This window comes from Falco cherrug, chromosome 2 (genome assembly GCF_023634085.1).
Source record: "Falco cherrug isolate bFalChe1 chromosome 2, bFalChe1.pri, whole genome shotgun sequence".
NCBI classification, from domain to species: domain Eukaryota; kingdom Metazoa; phylum Chordata; class Aves; order Falconiformes; family Falconidae; genus Falco; species Falco cherrug.
This window is the reverse complement of record NC_073698.1, coordinates 26,703,850-26,724,925: the sequence shown is the minus strand read 5'-3', so window position 1 is coordinate 26,724,925 and position 21,076 is coordinate 26,703,850. Positions and strand designations below refer to the sequence as shown.

The 21,076-nt window shown below is 39.6% G+C and overlaps 1 protein-coding gene across 3 annotated transcripts in view; it reads left to right on the top strand.

The window, feature by feature from the left end:
* The window catches only part of DCLK1 (doublecortin like kinase 1), a 251,398-nt gene that overhangs the window by 213,275 nt on the left and 17,047 nt on the right, over positions 1-21,076 (top strand). For all 3 annotated transcript variants that reach the window (XM_055702445.1, XM_055702446.1, XM_005446484.4), the window contains 6 exons: positions 1,850-1,996; positions 7,126-7,259; positions 7,931-8,008; positions 8,649-8,745; positions 10,653-10,733; positions 17,913-18,026. In XM_055702445.1, the coding sequence (XP_055558420.1) occupies positions 1,850-1,996; positions 7,126-7,259; positions 7,931-8,008; positions 8,649-8,745; positions 10,653-10,733; positions 17,913-18,026 (651 nt within the window). The remainder of the gene's footprint in view (positions 1-1,849; positions 1,997-7,125; positions 7,260-7,930; positions 8,009-8,648; positions 8,746-10,652; positions 10,734-17,912; positions 18,027-21,076) is intronic.

The following is a 21,076-nucleotide window of genomic DNA, read 5'->3' as shown; positions in this document are numbered from 1 at the left end:
ACTGAGGCTTCACAGGAAAGAGGTTAGGGAAAATAGGTTATTTTTCCCACATATTTTGCCACATGCTGATATCTAATACTTGGGGATCAGATAATGCCATGAAGTACATGGTACTGTACTTTTGCCAAATATTTGGCCTTTCTCTCTAATCCTCTCTCTGGTTTAGCTTGGCCTTTTATTCCTCCTTTTCCTTGACACTATGTATCTTGATGCATCTTAATCAGTCACTGGTCAGAGCAAGCGGTTTTGATGTGGTCCAGATTTGACAACAGTGGGCTGCAAGCAGTTTCCAAAACTAGGGGTTTGCATCTACAGTGGGAATAAACCTGCCAGGGCCGACCCCAGCTGCACCTCAACAATGCTACATTTTTAATACTTTCTTTGGGTGTTTTTTTAACTAGTACTGTCTGTTTTCTCAGGTTTGTGTCTTTGGTGATTGTCTTTTTCTACCTTTTTCTCTGTAGCCATGATTCCTGGAAAAAGATCTTGTTTTGTTTCTTCCCCCTCGTCCTTTCTCTTAGTGAAAACAGTGTTTTCTCTGGAGCCGAGCCTTAGAAAAACCCAACAAATAACTTGAAGCTGTTGATAAAATCATGAGAGTTGGCAAAGCTGGGACTCCTCTGTTGCCTTCAGAAAGCACCTACTTTTCTTTAAAATACAGTCTCCTGTGTTTTGGGTTTTTTCTTGATGTTTTGACAGCAGCAGGGATTTTTTGCATTATTTTTGCAGAATTATCCTTTCCCTCCTTTTGGTGGTGTTGTGTGTTGTTTATAGTGCTGCTTTGATTTTGGCCGAAGGACCAACACCTCTGAGTAGTATCTCTCAAAAGATGTTTGTTTTTTCCCTCCACTCTGTCAAGGTTTCTCCTTCATCTCCTCTTTAAACTTTTTTTTTTTGGTCTTTCTCCCAGCACTGACATGTTCTTCTTCCCATGTGCCCACTCAGCTCTGGAAATACAGTCCAAATGTCATGGCTGCCTCAGATCCTGGTGAAGATCATTTCAACTTTGAGGACTTCAACTTAATTTTCCTTCTTTTCTTCTTTCTTTCTCTCTTTTTTTCTTGTTTTTTTCTTTCACTGCCAGTAGCTTTTAGCTGAATTAGACAGCACAATGAGCTGGAAATGGCACAAGGTGCCATCTGTATTTGTAGCTGTGGTGAAATACTAATGTTAATTCTCAAGTGTCTTCCAGTATGATTGTCTGACATATATGCTGGAGAGTTCTTCAGTATTAGCTGCGAGAAGCATCACACTACCCAAAACTTCACATCTTGTATAGAGAAGGTGGCTTCTAAAATCCATGTTTTCAAAGTTTTATGAGATGGAAACAAACTTTCAAAATATGCTAGCAGTGATGACAAGTAGCCGGTTTGAGTTTTACTCAGAGTTCTTTCATCCTTCTGGAGTGCAGTTAGGCTTCAGGAAAAAATTTGACGTCAGCCTGTTTGTGATTATAATAAAGAGTGGCAAGGGTTGGTACGTGAGTGACATCGTGACAGGCAAGTATGTAGGCATGCCAGAAATTTGCAGCAGAGGCTCTTAACACACAGGTTGGCAAGTGCTGGACATGTGACAAAACCAGCAGCAGGTGGGAATTGTGTTCAGTAGAGATTCCAGCCTCTTGTCTGACCAACTAAGCCATGACAAATTATTCTGAATTACTGATATGTTCAGCTGCCATTATGGGGGGATGTCATTACAGTACCCATTGTTTATAGCTGCAAGAAAGCTGTGCTGCTCCTCCCTCCTCCTCCTCCTCCTCTATAAATGATGCACCTTGATCTTCTCTACATTTTGCAGTCATTTCACAAGCAGTATTGCTCAAGGTGCCATGGTAATTTTTCTCCAGGGAGGAGATCTTTTTGATGCTATTACTTCCACCAACAAATATACAGAGCGGGATGCCAGTGGAATGCTTTACAATCTGGCCAGTGCTATCAAATATCTTCACAGCCTGAACATTGTCCACAGGGATATCAAGCCGGAGAATCTACTGGTAAGTGAAGATTCAACTTTTGGTATTGTTGATAACTTGAGAGTGTGTGAGAGAAGGTCTGTACTTCTTCCTCCTTCCACACACCCGCCAAGTTTATTTCAGTCTTTTAAGTTATAGGTCTTTTCATTTTAACCTTGGCATTGTAAAGCTTTCCTAAGAATAACAGCTATCACAAAAAGTACAGTAACAAGCTGGTATGTCTAGACTGTTCTCCAGGACATGGAGACAGAGTTGTTCCAGTGATCGCTAGAAGTGACCTTTTAGTAAGCTGCAGCATCATTTCAAGCTTCTCATGAACACAAAGGTGTTCTGTCCCCAGCAGACTATTCTGTACTTCTGCAGCTGGCTGAGTAATTAGCAGCAGTTCAGTTTTACAAACATGGTGGGTGTAAATGTTGAGCCCTAATCACACAGTACGTCAGAGCACAACCAGGAAGAGACTTCAGTGTCCTTCCTTCCCCTGCTGCACCTCCCAAATAATCCTATAGCACTTTTTATTAAGCCACTTTTCCAAATAGATAGCCTAAATCTTCCTTTTCCTGACTGACTCTGTATGAACCCCTCGCCACTGAAGACAATGAAAAACACACCCTGGCAATAAGTCCTTCTTCTGAGAATTTTGCACTTTTGAATGCAGCAATTTTTGTTCTCCAATTGATATTGTTTTATCTTTTTTGAGAAAGTAATTTCTCCCTGTTATTTCACTGTTCTCTGAGTTTTCCCAGATTTGCTGTCATGTTCCAGTATCAAGATGTCCCAAATTTCCATATATTCTGCAACCATAAAAAAATGCTTAAGATACCTGGAGTATCAGTTCTCTCAGCTGTGTGCTCTCTGTCATGATTTAGTGTATTTAGTCCTGCTTGACACTGAAGAGGATTTATGGGAATCTTGATTCAAGCAGATCTAACTAAACTTCCAGGGAGTGGGAGTTTTACAGTTGAGTGGTTTACTACTAGCAGTAGTTTACTCTAGTGGCAGGTGCCTTTATAATTCTGGGTGAGGAAGTAGCCTGTCCTTGTTTTCCAGAATCTGCTAAGAACATGGGTGGCAGTTTCACTAGACACTAATGATTGATTAGCACCACCCTGGTGCTGGTGTGGGTGGCTGCAGGCAGAAGTGATAGCAATCGCATGCCAGGGTTCATTAATGCTGTGACTCGGAGTGTGCAGGAGGGGCTTGGTCTGGGGCAAGGCTTGCCCTGCTGCTGTCTTGACATGTCTCTAAATGCCTAAATTCTAACAGTAGACAAGCTTTTTGGGGAAAAGTGGAAAGTAGGCAGGAGGTGGGGGCAACAGGGGGAGGATTAGATTTTTATACCCAGCTGTCCCTAGTAATTACCCACTACCAGGAATGATCACACCATTTGCATTGTAGCTGCATTTTTCCAGTTATGCATATGTAAAGGTCCTACATTGATATTGATACCGAGCAGCGAGGATGCAACTCTTAACCTCTTGCAGAATCCTAACTCTCAAAAGCCAGCACTTGATTCACAAATTACATTAATTCTCTAAAATTTATCAGGTCCTGGAAAGGAATGAACGCTGGTTTAGAAGAACCCTTTGCAACCAACCTTACCCAAGTTCTAACCCTGTCCCTGACACTGGCTGTCTGCGGCCTCGGTGTCTCTTGACCTTTCTACTTTTATTCTCTTATTTGTCGGATGGGATGGGTAGTTCCTTGTATCACAAGACTGCAATTAGGGTTATTTTCATGGCGTTTATAAAACACTTGCAAAATGCCATATGGGTCTTAGCCTTTCTGTTGCTAAAGACCTTCCTGCCTCCTGCAGCCTGCCTTTTGCTTGCAGCTCTGTAACCCTTCACCTAAGTGGTCATGTCAGTATTTTTCCCTTGCTGTGCTTGTGCTGCTGCTTTCATGCTATTACTGTCACGGCCTTGCACCTGCAAACCCTGGTAGTATTGTTACAGCAGGTCCTCCTGGTCATAGGTGTGAGAATCAGCCCTTTCCCCTCTGCCCTTAGGCTACTCATGGGTTGTAGCTTTAGGTTTAGGGGAGCCTATAACAGACCTGCCCCAAATGAGAGTGGAGCAATTAACTAGGGAGGGGGCAGCATCTGCCCGGATCAGTACATACCCCAAGGCTAATAGCCCGGTTAGCAGGAAAAAACAACAAGCAGTGTGAGCAAGGCCTGACAAAAGCTATAGAGTTACTGCAGGCAAGAAGATACAAGGGGTGAAGGGGAATGTGCTGCTCTGGAGGGGACACCCAGAGAAGGATGGTCCTCTGGAGCCTCCTTATTGCATCTCTTCTCAGTTCTGGGGAGGGCTTTTCCTTTCTCCTCTTCCTGTCTTTCCTTTGTTTTTTTTTTTCCTTTTTCCCAAAAGTAACTTTATGATTATGGCTGATGTGTCATATAGCTATCAGCTGTATATGTGATAGAGCTATCAGCTGTAGTCCCAGCTGATAAATCTTGGGGGGGTGTGAACCTGTCTCAATGTCCTGTGTGCACCACCAGTTATTTTTGTAAGTCCTTAAACATTCTTTATTATCCTCAAGGCATGCAAAGCCCACCTAACAGTCAACTGTCCAAGAGTTTAAGGTATGCTGAATACCTGTGATTTGTTAGCACTTTTTTTGTTCTCTAGAGAGTATCTTCCATGTTTTAATTGGAACATTTTTCATAATTGCTGCTATTTAGCATGTTTATTTTGTCAAGTCATGGGATGTCTCTATAGCCATATAATAAACCCTAGAGAACAACTCTGACTGTTGCCATCTGCACCGATCACAAGAGCAGCTTAGAAAATACTGACAGTCTTTATAGTAATAGGATACATATGGTGGCACACAATTATGTGTGGCTGCATTCAATTAGTGTTGTACAATTACTAAGTTTTATTGCTTAGTTAAAACAGTGAAAGCACTACATAGTGGGTAATTTGCACTAATCCCCATTTCTTTAATTGCCCTTCAGTATTTAAATGCAGCAGAACATATATAGCATTTGTTCTGAATAACATGAGCGTTAAATTATCTTTCACATTCCTTGACTGGCAAGTAACATACCACAGCTTCACATTGGGCTCTTTTTATATGGAGTTATAACAGGGTGAGGAAAAGTTACTTTCTTCAGTTTTACAAGTGAACTGAAGTAGTTTTCCAAGGAAAGTGGTTCCTGGAAACAGATGGGACAAAATACTAGAAAACACACAGCACCAAACCTTCTGCATTGGTAAATATTGCCAAACGAGCCTCTTCCGTAATTAATTTCTAGGATATATGAGTCATACAAGGTGTGGTATGTTAAAGGAAAGAACTTATGAAGGTTCACTAAGTTAACACAACTTAGAGAGGGCTTTGTAAAAGGTAACCGCATGAAATAGAATATGAGATGCTAATTAGACCGGATTCAGCTCTTGATGTCTAAGTGCACGCTTTACATTTTTCAGCAAGTGAATATTTAAAGCTCTAGTCTATAGCCTTTAATTAAAACTGTTGTTGAAATGAGATTTATTACTGCCATTTCAGAGAGCACTTTCTTTAGTTTCAGCAACCAGATGTATTTAACAATCTGTGTTTTTAATAAAACCGTAATTGCTTTTTTTTCCAGGGCTTTTCTATAAGCCTATCTTTTTTTCTGGCTTAGTAACACAGAAATGTGAATCCATATCAAATTGCTGGTCCTCTTAAAGTCCAGCTGTATTATAAAAATAACATAAGGAAAGGAGAAGAAATTTGTGTATTCTGAATGTCTGCTTGTGGCTGTATCATCTGGACAGAGGGTTTTTTTTCTCTAGACATGACTAACTAACAGGAGAAACTGGGTGGTGGTGGTGTATAAAATAATTATTATGAGCTATAGCAGATCTGTAGCAAACATTGGCAAGAGACTTCAAGATTTCATTTTTGCACCAAGTGAACTGTTCATGGGTCCATTGTAGAATTTATTGTATTTTTGTGAGACAAAGATCTAGGATTTACCTCTGCAAACAGTTGTAGATAAATGTGATTTTTGATGTAGGAGTAGCTGGTCAAGATGGGTATTAAGGATGATTTTGGTTTTGATTGTGAAGTATGACTGGTTTTGCACGGTGTTACTGCTAACTGTTGTCAGGACATCACTGCTGGTGAGCCAGATTGCATGGAGTTTTGATTCGGGTTGCAAAATAATAGTGATGCATACATACTTTAAAAAGGCCTCCTATAGACTGTTTCCATTTTTTAAGGTGCTGTTGTGGTTAACAGCATTAAATTCCATCATAAACGGTTTCAAAATGAGAAGCAAGAACCCAAACCAGCAGCTGGATTAAAGAAAGACTCACAGTCTAGTGTTTAATTTAGATGCATTTTAGTCTGTTTTGATTTTGAACATTTTTTGGTAAGTTTTCAGTGTTTGCAGGTTTAGGGTTGTTCCTTTGCATTAAGCCAGCTTTTAAAAATGTGTATTTTTTACTGATGTTTCTAGCTTTTTTCTTGTGACTGCATCTTAATCTCTATTTGCATCCATAAAAACCCATGAAAGATCATGTTGCTGCTGTGAAGACCCCGTTTTAACACAGGATTTTCTCGTATACTCATTAATAGCCCTACCTGTGTCCATTGATGATGACGGTAACATACCACTAAGTCACTGATTGGAGTTTAACAGTCATCCAAGAAGAGGATAGTGTTGCTAGGTGAAATAGTCCAGCCACAGTTGTGTCTCATGACTTCAACACACAAAGAATCTGTTGCTGCTATCAGTGCAGTCGCTGCTGCATTATCTAAGAAGCTGAAATTCCTGTGCAAGCCTTTAAGCTCTGTGGAAGTTAAAGGAACAAACTCCAAAACCCTACACTGTGTATCGGCTGTCAATGGGGAGTTGAGCTAGGAACGTCACTACTGGAAGGTCAGACCTTTGCTTCTGAGCTTTAGCTTCTAGCAAGTAGTATGTCCTTTGTTGGCCAGGTAGCAAGGTAAGTTCTTCCCAGACACCCTGACTACATGCAAGGGAAGTTGTCCAAATTGTCTGTGAATTTTCAAAGCATGCAGAGAAGTATGTTGTTAGTAAGGAGAAGAAAAAAGACTGTAAATTAGAAGGAACACTTCAGGCAGTTAGTAAATGATACAGTAGTTACCTTGACGGTATTGCATTAAACCTTTGAATTTTCCTCCTGATTTAGGTTTATGAACACCAAGATGGAAGCAAGTCCCTGAAGCTAGGAGACTTTGGCCTAGCAACAATTGTGGATGGACCTCTCTATACTGTTTGTGGCACCCCAACATATGTAGCTCCAGAAATCATTGCTGAAACTGGGTAAATCACTTCTAGTGACGATTCACTGGTGTGTACACAGTGGAGGTTGTTCTCGCCAGTATGCCAGACAGGAGTTCTTGCAGTAAAGACTTTTATGCTGCTTTTGCTTGGGTATGATGCAGAATCATGGCTCGTAGAACAATTTAGTTGGAAGGGGCCTCCAGAGGCTATCTTGTCCAAACGAAGGACAGCTTTGGAGTTGTGTCAAGTTGCCCCCAACCTTCTCAGCTTAACACTCACTCACAAAGAAGCCATTTTCAGATACAATAAAAATAATTCTTAAGCTGTCCCCAGAGACTGCTAATTACCATTCACTTAATTTTATTTCATTATCACACACTGTCCTCTTCTGATCTGTTCCACAGAGTAAACGCCTGCTGGCTTGAGCAGCCTTTGTCACCTTTGCAGGCTTCATGTTGGTAGGCATCACTTCTAACTCAGGAATACAGCACAACGTCTTCTGTGCACTCCTACATTTTGATCTAATGTAGTTTTAAGATGTAAATGTAAAAAAGATTTGAAAGCAGAATTAGGATAGGTAGGAAGGACACAGAGAAAGTTCAGATGAGAGTATATAAGAAACTGTGAATAATTCTGAAAATGTTTCCTCTGTTCTTGCACTGTAGTTCATAGGAGTTGGATGTCTCTAACCATGTCTCTCACACTTCTAGATATGGCTTGAAGGTGGACATCTGGGCAGCGGGTGTGATTACTTACATCCTGCTCTGTGGTTTTCCTCCGTTCCGTGGGTATGGACCAATCTATTCAACCGTCCTTGTTCTATGAATTGATCACTGTGCTGCCTTTGCATGAAGCACAGAGATTCCCACTGGAAAAAGTTCTCTGCTCGTAGAGTTTGGGTTTTCCTGTGCTCTGCACAGTAATTTACACAAGCCCCATAAAAGTCTGTGATTTTACTGTAAAATGTCTGTCTCATGTTTGTTTATTTTAGTTTAAACTTCATTGCATTACAAAACAAGAGCCTCCATTATGGGTTCTGGGTGCCTTTGCCTGATGTTTAAAATACACAGTGAAATAAGCATCTTCTTTCATGGACCAAATACGACATACTTTGTGGTCAGTAAAAGGTAATTAAAATGTAAGCCACTTAATAAGGACATCAGATCATTTCTCTCCCTCAGAGCAATTGCAAAGTTATTGACAATCCTAAAGACAAGCAGGTTACCTCAGAAAGAATGTACCAATGCACTTTGTTTTATGATCTTACTATTCACACCCTTGGTTGCACGCCTGAGGGGAATCAACAGCTTCCAAAAGCATACTAAGAGATTGCCAATTAAAAGCAATTTGAAGCAGCCTATTGAAACCAGCTTTGGAAATAATCTTTGTGGATTTTTTTGTTGGTTTTGTTTGGTTTTTACTTTACAGAAGTGGAGATGACCAAGAAGTGCTTTTTGATCAGATTTTGATGGGACAGGTGGATTTTCCATCTCCGTATTGGGACAACGTTTCTGACTCTGCAAAGGTGGGTTTTATAGTTGATGATACTCTCTTTTCCAATATTACTCCCAGTGCCAGTATTTAATGCATGTTGTTCTTTCACAGTACTGTATTTGACATGTCTCACACTTCCCTGCTACACCTATAAATTCCTCTGGGTCACCAAGTATGTTGTCATATGATCACTGTCTGTTAGACTCCAGGTGGTTCTGAAATGGACCCTGTCTCTATATGATGTCTCACACACCAGAGGCACCAGCAGCCTTTACTGATCAAGAAAAATTTTGAGTAATTTTGCTTGACCTGCACTTCTTAGCTTGAAAGCTCCTTGGGACTGTACTTTCTTTATATGTACTTATGATGGGGACCAGGTACCAACCTGAAGCCTTTGAATATTATGTAATAATATTATAGGGAGGCTGTTTTCCTCTTATTAATCCATTAGATGATATGTCTGTTGTTTCTTTATTCCAAAAAAACAGGCCTCACATTACCTGTAACTCCTTATTGTTGTCAGGGTCGTATGAAACACAGACTGGTTCCAGCCACCAGTTCATGGTGTAGCCTTTTGGTACATGGCACAAAGGACATAGAGCTCAAGGTGTGCTAAGGCAGACACAAATCCTTTTCAAGTACAGATCCTGACAGTAATCATTACACTTTCAAAGCAGATCAAGGGGTTTTAACTCTCATTAGTGCACTGGAGCAGCAGTTTAAGTCACAGATTTTCTAGGGATCTGGCATTCACAATGGTCATGTGTAAAAATTAGAGAGAGAGAGAGATAGAGAGAGATAATACATATGTGTATGTAAAAAAACCACACAAACCCAAAACACCAAAACATGCCAAAGCCGTAAAACTATTCATATGGTGATCCTGCAGGTAGGTAGGTGTTTAATTTCTGCCAGTTTACTTCTGTAGCCTGTAAGGCAAATCTAGGCAAAAGTGTCTTCCTGTTTCTTTCAGTGTGACAGTGTTTAATTAATCACCAAAACAAAATTACCTGCATCCACCTCCAAATTTAATGAGAGTAGCATTCACATTCTGAATCTCCATTCTTTGGAGAGTTACATTCTGCTTTTACAGATATGTGGAGGGTGATCAGGACTAGCATTTTAGCCTGTTAACTAACGAGGTTAATGAATGAGATACAGTCATAGAGTTGGAGGAACCACGTTGTTGTGTGTAGCAGGCTTTATTTCATAGCATCATTAATGAGAACTCTGCAAGTCCTTTGCCAATGGTGGCCTCCTGTGAAACACCTTCTTCCAAATAGTTCAGTCCAAATTTTCTGTTTTGAAGCATTAACCTATTCATTTAACTTCTCTTTGTTGCTAAAAGCTATTAACTTTTGTCTTTGGTGATACCTCTTTATTTGCTGTCATACTGCCATGCTGTTTCCTGTGCACTCCACTCTGGTGGAATTAGTTGTATATTTACATTCTAGTTGAAAACTGTGTAATTGCAGAGGAAATCACAAGAAGAAAAATAATATTTTTAAGTGTTTGGGTTTTTAATATCTTCTATGTCATTTATACAAAAGCTTAAAGTAAAATTCTAGATTTGCTGGGTTTTTTCTTACAGAAGAATTAGCTTTTTCTTAATGGGAAGCTAACCTAATTTCATGCTACCATCTGTTTTGTACATTATGCATTAAGTGTTTTTCTCTTAAACAGTGGATACACAGGTGTAACTCCGAGCTGTCTTCTAGCTTTTCAAGGTGTTGCTAGATACTGATTTAAAAATTCAGCTTGAAGTTCAGCAATTCATATTTGTGCCTTTTTTTAATAATCAATGTATTTCTGCAATTGGTAGTTCACTCTCTTATTAAGCACTCTTACATAATCAATTGAAAAGCACTTTTGTGAATTAAATGTTGATTTCTTCTTTAAACCTGCTCTTTAAATTTGGCCCTGTATTCCATTTCTCAGGAACTTATCACAATGATGCTTCAAGTGGATGTAGATCTGCGATTCTCAGCCTTGCAAGTTCTTGAGCATCCATGGGTCAATGTAAGTATTTTGAGGCTTATAGATGCTGCTTGTAGCTTGGCACCTTTGAGCTCTTTTCTGTCGTCCTTTCTATGCCCTTTTGGAGCCAGCACATTCTAAAAATGCCAGAGATTTAACTGGAAATAAGCTGCGTTACAGGCTGATTTAGTATATCATGCGTACCTTGAAGTATTCACTATTTTATGCATGCTCAGCTACATTTTCTCTGAAATATTTTGGGCCAGGTTTTCAACAAATCTCAACCACACTTGACAAATTTATACCTCTAACAATCAGCTTGCAGGTTCAGTGACACATTTTGCTCTCCTAAGTTCAGATGGACTCAAAAATCTGACAGTCATGATTAAGAGCTATTGAAATATAGCTCTTGGTGTTAAGCCTACTTGATCCAGCATGAAACAGGGAAACCTTTAGAATCATATTTAGCTTCTGACGTTGAAATATATATATATATTTATGTGCAGCCATATCCATTTAATCTTAGTTACCATGAAATAGCTATTTATGTATCCTGGCTTGTCTCTAAGCGACTGGACATTTGCCATAAAAGTGGTAATCAGTGAGATGGCATAGAGATAAATTTGGCAGAGAATAAAGAGATTTCTCTATAATTAATGTTGAGACAAGGACACTACTTAATATTTGTTAATTATTTCAGACTATTTAATATGTCTTAAAATACTTGGATGACAAGAAAGAAAAATTAGAGAAAATCCAGATTCAAATTCAGAAGGGAAGACTGAGAAAAGTACAAATGGGATGAGCAGAGAAAAAAGACAAAAGGAGGAACAAATAATGTTTTGTTGTGTTTCTTGCAAGTTTCAGTGCACAGTCCTCCAAAATCTTTTTCTACTCACTATTCTAAAATTCAAATATATAGTAACTTAATGTTTTTTATTAAAAATGTTAATCTTTTTTTATGAAAGTGTCCTCCATGTAGCCCAGAATAGTTAAGTGTTTCCTAAGTATATGCTTTAGTCTTGGAGGCTCCCTTGTTGCCCAAACAATTTTTTTTTAAATTGTAAATATTATCATGCAGAGCAGTTCTGCAGTGTACAAAGGGTGCAAGGATCCAGGACAATGTCTGATGAAAATATTTTCATTTTTTAAGGTAACATTTAAGCAGCTGAAATACTAATTTTCCTTGCTGCCAGGTACTGTCCTTGGACATAGTATTCTGTCACAGTTTATACTGACTTTTGGTGAGTGAGGTGTCTCTCTGTCTCCATGGGAGGAGAACGAGTGGGGATTTCTGGAGTGCAGCTGAGGAAGAGATGGAAGTGACTGATCAGAAGCTGCAGAGAGAACAGGTCACCCGCAGTGTCAGTCTGCACACTGCTGCTGAGGTTACTGAACCGTCACTTGTTTGGACCACGTAAGGATGTGGTCACTACTCTTCTTTTTCTGAAAAAACACGTTGGAACTGTTAATGCTCCCCCTGGAGACATTTTTTTTTTCTTTTTGGCTTCAGTTACACCATGATATATTTCAGGAAGCCATTTTAGTGAGATGTATTAAGAAGAAAAGGTGCAGCTCTTTGCCAGTAAAGTGATGGTGATGGTGTGCAGGTGACGTGGTCTGCTCCCTGCCCTCGCTAGTGCCTGCTGATGGGAAGTGACAGGGAAAGGGGCTGAGGGCTAAAGTCTTTTGACACTCCGGAGCTCCGCTAACCAAACTTGAGCTCTGTTTTCTGAAGCACCGTGGCAAATTCTCGGTTTTCTGTGCAATAAGTTAAAATGTGGATACTGTAGAGGATACTGCAGAGACTTAAATGGATTTAAAAGGGAGTTCAATACATTTTTGGAGGATGAGCCCATTGGTGCCTCTTAAATATGGTGGTCTGGATACAACTCTTGGCTCACAAAGTTCTTAAGTACTTGGCTGGCAGAAACTGGAGGATATACCACGGAAAGTTCAAGAACTACTTGTTTTCGTTAAATGTACTATTTCATGAACTGTGACTACAGTACACTGTTGGAAACAAGATACTGTGTTCAATTCACCTTTGGTCTAGCTCTACTACACTTGCTGCAGTTCTCATAGTTTTATGCTAATTATACTTCTTTGCAATCAAAACCTGTAGCAGTTCTGTCCATAAATACATGAAACAAATATTCTATGACAGTTCTGTAATTTCTTCCTTTCTGTCCAATTGCTGCTTTTAGCAGCTGAGACGAATCAGTGTTTTGTTTTCAGCAATATGCTAACAATAGTTCATGATGCAGATCAAAACCTCTTTTGAATTCTCATATGTATCCTCCAGATATTTTTTCTGGAAAAATAAAGGCCAGCACTGGGACCAGTTCAGGAAAGTGCTTGAGCTCATTCCAAATGTCGTTCCTAGCATCCTAGGCATCACACATGGAAGCGTTTAATAGTAGGCATAAAATTAACTATATGGCACTAAAATCCTAGTTCACTTCAGGAGAAATAAGAACACGGCTGGGTTGAAACAGGTGCTTAAATGCTTTCGTGAAAAAGGACACTTCACTGAAGTAAGGCTGGGAAGTACACAGTAGGCAGCCTAGCAGGGACAGCCTGCTTGTGTACAGAGGCAGAATGATGCGCTGGTGTCAGATCCAAACTCACATCCCCAAACCATCACCTGCCTGAGCAGCTTCAAGTCTGTCACACCACTTCCCTGTACCTCATTTTCCCAGCTTCAGGACAGGGAATTATGGTAGTACTCATCCCTGTTTATAAAAGGCTCTGCCCTGCAACTTTCATAAAATACTATCTTTCTGAGAAGAAATGGCACGTGAAGTTTTCACCTAACACTCCATTTTCCCAGATGACCTGTTTAAATACTTTTCCATGGCATCAAATGCCAGACTTTACTTTCCCTTTTCTTATTTCAGTTCTGAACCTATTCATAGAGTGGTAAACTTGCAGCTAAAATACTGGATAGGACAGCTGGCTTGAAAAGCAGGCATGTGTTTTCTTTGACAATTTTAAAAAACATTTTCTCTCTTTGATCAAACCTTTGATAGAAGTGTTGTAACTGCTTACACTGTATAAAACCATTTTGTAGATTGTAAATAACCATTCTACTTTATAGCTGCTTACTATGTGATTACTTGGTAAATTGCTGAGATTCCTGGAATGTGCTTTGACAGCTTCAGTAGGAGCCAACCCTCATTTCAGTTTCAGTTTTTGCCATAAAAATAGCTGGAATCCTCTTGGAAACTGCAAAAGTTGTTATGGTGAAAGTCAGACCAGTAAAGCAGTTCCTATGTCAATAATATCCCAGCTGTTTTCAATTCAAAAAAAACAAAACCTGAAAAGATGTTGGCAATGTGCCACTGCCACAGATGGAGATCTTGAATTCTAAATGAAGTTCAGCAGCATTTCCTTGCCCCCTCCATGTAGTTTATTTGGATTTGTCTTTCCTATGCAGTACACTTAGGCTTGGAAACAAATCCATCGGTTTATACTTCCCCTACAGGGACCCCAGCTCTTTCCTTTCTTTACCTGCTCAAATTCTTTGCAAAACCAAAGAATTATAAAAGAGGCTGGAAGATTGAGGTCTGGCATTTTAAACATTGGTGATATTGAGAATCTGATTTATACTCTACAAATTACAGGACAAACTTACTCTCTTTTTGTTGTATAAGTAGTAAATATTTTCTAATGCTGCACTGAGCAGTGGATGCTGAAAGGGATGGACTGCATTCTGTAAACCCTTCTCTGTTAAAATAATCAATACTAATTGTTGTATGTTGATGCTGGAGGAGGAAGATGGCACACACCAGCCTAAAAAGCATTAGGGAAACTGGAGCTTTTACATATTTCCTTAACCATGTCTGCCTTGGAAATCTGTGTGCAAAAGAAATGAGTAACCAAGCAATAAGTAGTAATAAGCTGAGTATTTGTGAGGAACTTAATTTTAAAAGACATTTCTTATTTGGCAGCTGCACTACTTTTGGTTACACCCTAGGACACTGCTCAAAGAAAAATTTCCTTGTAATCCTTAAAGGAAAGAGTCCAAAAACTTTTCCAGTACTTCTATTTTCTCTAATTTTCTGCTGTTATTTATATAATGACCTATTCATCTCATGCCTTTAGACTTTGAAAGTAAAGCTCTTGTAAAAAGGATCTGAGTGCTTCAGGGCAGTAGGAGTTTGGGAATCCTGAACTTCATTCCATCTTTTTAACACTTCTTTTTTCTTTGAGTGGCAGTGTCTCATGCCATAGAGAACAATGCAAATATGAAAACAGTGTTTACTAGTTACTCAAATGACACCAAGGCTCTGCCTCTTATTTTTAATTTCATTTTGATTTCTTGCAAATAGATCATGAAACCTATTTTGTGGAAGTTGATTTAAAAAAAAAAAAAAAAAAGGCATCTTAAGATCCCAAGCAGTTTACATTGTCCAGGTGAAAACTCAAATTCTGAACCAGAGTTTTGAAATCATCAATGGATTTTGACTGCTAAACTTCTGAAATGTGCTCAAGAGAGCGCTTCTTTCACAGCATCAGCAGTCAACATTTTCTGAAACTCATGAGTTGAGCACCAAAAATCACTCATCAACTTTAAAAGATCTTGTCCTGATTGCTAAAGCTGAGATGAAATTCTGTGATCCTAACCCACTGCAAGAAGTAGTTCCTAATGTTAAAATAGGGAAAAGGAACAGTTAACCTCATTGGGGTCTGACATCCTTCCCATTACAGCAACCTGATGAAATTCTTGTCAGCAGTGTTTAGCTTTTTCTCCAATTCTACAGCTTACCCTGCTGATTCTGGTGAATCTGATGGTGGGGTTTTTTCACTTCTTGCCTTTTTAAACTGCAAAGCAGTTTGTTTTTTATGTAGTTAAACAGTTACCATCTCTCACCTTCAATATCCATCTATTTTATTGGTGGCTGAAGTGATTCCAGGAGCCAGCTAATATATATTAGCTTGTTTATAAAGCATGTTGGAATAAAAATATAAGTAATAATAAAAAAAGATAACTACTAAACATCAGGTAGCAGCAACAGTAGTAAGAAAATTTAATAACGATAGAGTAATCCGTGTATCCCTATGCCGCATCTTACATTGAGCTGGAAGATATTTCATCTAAAGGCTGGAGCCCAAACTACGTGTCTCTGGCATGTTGCACTGGAATTGTGGGTGCAGTCCTTCACCAATAAAATATTACACAGTCTTGGTAACTATTGTCTTTTCCATATTTTAGTCTTTTGACAAGATGACATGCACGTTTGGCAGGCTTTCATATCAAGAAAGCCAAGAGAATTATTTTATTTCCCCCCCTCACCCCCTCCAGTGAAGAAGAGTACACTTTACAGACTAGCTTTCTTCTGGGAAAGGCAAGGTCAGCAGAAAGCAGGTTATTTTTAGGGGTCATATACCACCGAGCCAAGACTCCCTGGTGCTAGACAATAATCAGCTACTGGGTTGTATTGTTTTGTTTTGTGTTTTGCAGCTGTGTGCACTTGACCATATTTTGCCAGCCGAGACATTTTGTTAAGGGGTGAGTGAGGGATCTCTAAACACAAACTCCCCAAGCTAAATAAATAACAAACCCCAACCAACCTCCCTAAAATTCCCATATGCTCACTGAACTCATGATTTACTGCAGCAATTCTGTAACTCTTTGAGCGCACTCAGAATTGCTGCAAAGCCAGAAAAAAAAAGTGTCTGTCATCTCTTTGTATTGTGATCTTGTCTCTTGTTTGCCTGTATTCTGCTAGGATTTTGCTTAAGTGGAGTTTAAGAACTTTTTAAACTTTTATAGCTACACATACCATGCAGTACCAGCTTGGGATGACCGTTGTGGATGGCCAGTGACCTGATAAGCTGCATATTCTGCATTTTGTTGCCTATTCTACTTGTTGTTAGCTGAAATCCTGCATATTCTGCCAGCAGAGAAGTCTCACCCAGTGGAGACTTTTTGCACTGTTTTCAGGCATAAGGATCTTAATTGCAATTTCTAAAAGAACTTTATTCTCTTGGGCTTGAATTCAACCTGCTGACTTGTGCAAAACTGCAAACTCACTTCTTTCTGGTAGGGTTTCACTTCAGCATCAAGGATGCCTGCGTGGCTAGGTGCAGACTGACAGGTTTGCTCTGGGAAGCAGGATGCCCCAGCTGGGAGGAGGCACCTCCCAGCCCAGCTGCATGGCAGCTAGCTTGCCTGGTGCATGTGACAGCAGAACACGTGTCTGCCTCTGCCTGGGCACACAGTTGTGTGCCTACTTTTACCTCAGGTTAGATCAACTTGAAAACATGTGTCTTTTGGCAGGGACAATGAGGCTACCCACAGCCGGGTCCAGCTGCTTTCCCAGGCAGTCTGTGCCTCTGCCTGTCCTTTCCCCACAGCATCCCAGGCTTACGTGCCTTGGGACTGGGGGAAGGAATTGCAGTCCCTTGTTCTCAGTCAGTCAGAGATTTGATCTGCAGAGGTGACTTTGTTTAACTATGATTCTGGTATGGTACAGTCATAGACCAGGGGGAATGCTACAGCAAGCCGTGAGCCCACACCTAAGCTGGCCTGCAGACATAGGCAATGATACGTCCTGATACTGATGAGGTCTCACAGTCAACTGTCCCGAGGGTCTCATCCAGGGCATGCCTGACCTCCCATCTTGCCTGAGTTTCCTTGCACTGGGGCTCACTGAGCCATGGCTGCAATATTCACACAACCCCATAGTGTCTGAGTTTGTAACTTTTACAACAAGACATGGACCTTAGAGGTGTCTCTCAAGGCTTTTGGAGAGCCTTTCCTGCATCTTACCAAAACAGGGCCTCTGGTTTCTTTAATCTTTTGGGTGCTTTCTACTTTTGAGGTCATTATCTTTAAATTTATGTGATGCGTAGACGGACTCATAAACAGATCTGAGTTTACCAAGCTTTGAAATATTAATGAACCCAAAAATAACTGAGCGGGGGTAGTTAAGACGTGGCAGAAAGAATAATAAAATATTTAATCATTATTATTAACTAACATGACCTAAAATTTGAGAGTAAGATATTGGGTAAAGAAGGAGAGGCTGGTTCGTGACATACGTTCATCTTATAAATACCTTAGATATATTGATGGACACAATGATTGACCCATATTTCATTACAAACTTTTTGTAAACTTTTCTATATTGACAGGTTCTATCAGAATCACCTCACAATTCCTTTATTTCACCTTTTCTCTCTGAAGTTTTATTTTGCTCTATTTCTCTGCAGGACGATGGCCTTCCAGAGAACGAACATCAGCTCTCGGTAGCTGGGAAGATAAAGAAGCATTTCAACACAGGCCCTAAACCGAACAGCACAGCAGCTGGAGTTTCTGTCATAGCAGTAAGCATCTGAAATACACAGCCGAAAAACTAACATTTATGTGCCCACAAGACAGTGTGTGTTTAGGACATGCCACCAAAAAAAAACCAGAGAGGGTTAATTTTTCAGATAATTCTAGCATTTTATTAATATAAATGTCGTTAGACTGGTATTCTGCACAATTTCTCCATTGGTTCCCCTTGCGAGTCACATTAGCAGCCCTGGGAGATATAACTGTACACACACTTCCACATCTTACCAGAAGATCAGTGGACCTAACTCCAATGTAGATTCAACAATCTGAACAATGGGATCATGACATTTTGCTTGGCGGCAGGATCATCACATGGGTTGAGGCCGTACAGAGGTTGGAGCAGAAAGACAGCAGCACTTTAAAATGGAAGTTGCTCCAAACCCGTAACAGAAAATCTGTATGGCAGTCGCAGCTGCTCTTCTCTGAAGATGTCAAAGGGCACTATGATGCCTCGCTTCTACCTTCATGGTTGATACAGATCTAGCCACTTCAGATTTAGCTGAGCAGCAGCATTTTACTGTACTGCCACATGCACACTGCTTCCTTTTAGGCAGAAGGACTTAACTGTGTAAAGAATTAATGGAGCTCCTTGCTGCCTTCTGTCATCTTGCAATTCCAACCTAGGCATTCCAGGTTCTGAAACCAAGCTTGACCAAACTTTTGACCAAGCTTTACCGAGGTTTCAATGGCATCCTCAGTGTAGCATACATTGCATACATTTGTATTTTTTCCCCAAAATGAACACGTGTATTAGATATACATGTGCGCAGAATAAATTCAGTGTGTTATGGGATTCTTCATACTAATGCCATTGAATAGTAACATGCACATCCTTCACATTTTTAATACATCTGCCTGTGTTTGTAAGCTTTTATTACTCATGGTAATGTTAATGCTCCAAATAGTCACTAAAAATAAGCGACATGTTAAACATAACCATTCCCATATCAGATTACTCGGTGTTCATTCCCAGCTTCCATAAATTGCAGGTGGTGTGACTGCACGTGTACACTTTCTTGTACTGTTTCCACTTTCATGTTTCTCAGCTCAGCCCCTCCAGTGGTGAGTTAAATCAGCATGAAGTAAACTCAGCTCAGCACATGCAGTCTGGCTCACAGGTGTGAACTGTTTGTGCAGCAAAACGGATACTCTCTCAAAGTTACTTGGTATAAGTACTTAAAATTTCAAGCTGTGCCTCTCATATTTTTTCTTTACTCTTTCTAATCCTGAATGTCCTCAACATGGAAGCAAGTTGTTCCTCATGCTTTTCCTAGATTTTCTCAGTCATCAGCTAACATAGTCAGCATTTATTTATTTCCATTTTTAAGCAATAATACTGCAACAACTCTCCCACAACTAAAACATCACATACCCATTGCTCATCTGAAATGCAGGTATGTTCTGTATAGACTAGCTGAAACCGTGTTCCTTTCGAATGGACTGCCAGCACGCTTGTCCATGAGAATTACTGTTCAGATCCTCCACGCTAATGACTTCAAAGCTTAAAAGCAAGAAATGATGCCTCTGTCCTCATCCACCCCTCGCCTCCTTTATGTTTTTAATTTCCCCACCCTCCTCTGTTTTTTTCTTTGCCCCAGTTGCTGTGCCAAGGAATTGTTTACAGCAGTTTGACAATCGAGTAATGAAAAAGGCACTGTAGTGAGTCTTTCCACTGCAAAACGTTATACATCGGGGGGGGGGGGGGGGGGGGGACGACAACGACACACACGACACACGTATATGTTTAATTACATTCTTAATGGCTTTTATTTATTTTCTAGTGTTTGGAAATTTAACAGATTATTTTTAGTGATCATCTCTATGGGTGAACATCATACTCTGGCATGATTAATCCATCAACTTGGCCTATGAAGTAGAAATGTTTAGCATATTTTTACAGAATTCAGAAAGTGGTTTGATTAGCTTGTGTCAGTTATTTTCTAAAACTTGGAAGACACGGAGAAGTGTAGACTTCTTTAGCGATTTGGTAATGTTCCAGAAAGCTAAATAACTTTGATTTTAAGAAGAAATTGCCTTTATTTTCTACAAAACTAATTTAATAAGTAAAATAAAGCCAAAAGCAAAACAACAAAACCTTTAATTGTTGTTTCTGCATTTGAAAGCTTATTCAATATACATTTGACACGCATGTCATCAGGGGTTTACATCTGGGGGTCTTCCTTTAACTGTGCAATCTCTAATATTATTGAAGTAAATCTTATTAACAAAGACTGCTCTACATTTAAAATTTTCAAAGTATGTACAGATGCTGTAACATATTGTTCAGCACTAAAGACGTGCACTAAGTGTATTTTCTACAAAAATACTGTTTTATTGTGCCTGCTTGTATGTTTACTGTAACTTTTTGAGAGAGTGCTTGTGTATATAATATACAGAGTTGCCTTCTATATATTATATAACACATCTGTGTCTGTGTGTGTGTGTGTGTGTGTGTGTGTGTGAAAATGTGTCAATATGTGCATATATTTATATAGCTTACTTAGGAGTATAACAGATAATTAATAGCATTATTTTAAGTTTTATAACTCTGTTTATCTACAGAGATAGGTAATTTGTGGTATTTAGTCCTTAATTTGTCCGTACACTGGTATGATATTATATGCCTGTTTTCTTCAGTGGTAAGAAGTAACACACCTCAAAGATCTCAAGCAATATTTATCATATGCACCAATTAAAACTATAATATGAAAACTAATTTTCTAAAGAAGCGTTTGTGGTCAGTTTGACTGGGGGGAAGTTTGAAGCCGCATGTATTTTACAGACATCTGCCGTGGCTGCTGCTTCCTTCAGTGACGTCCAGATACATTGTATTGAACCCCTCTTTGGTTCAGACTTAAGTCTGAACCTTGCTGATGTGGTAATCCTCAAAGTTGTAGCTGACCATTCAGGGTAGGGACGTCCTGCAAGTGTTTGTGCATGTGTCCAGACTTGGAGTTTGTCCACATTTGAAAGGATTTGTCAGTTTGGACAGACTACCATAATGAACGTGTTGTGCATGACTAGCAAAGTAGTTCCT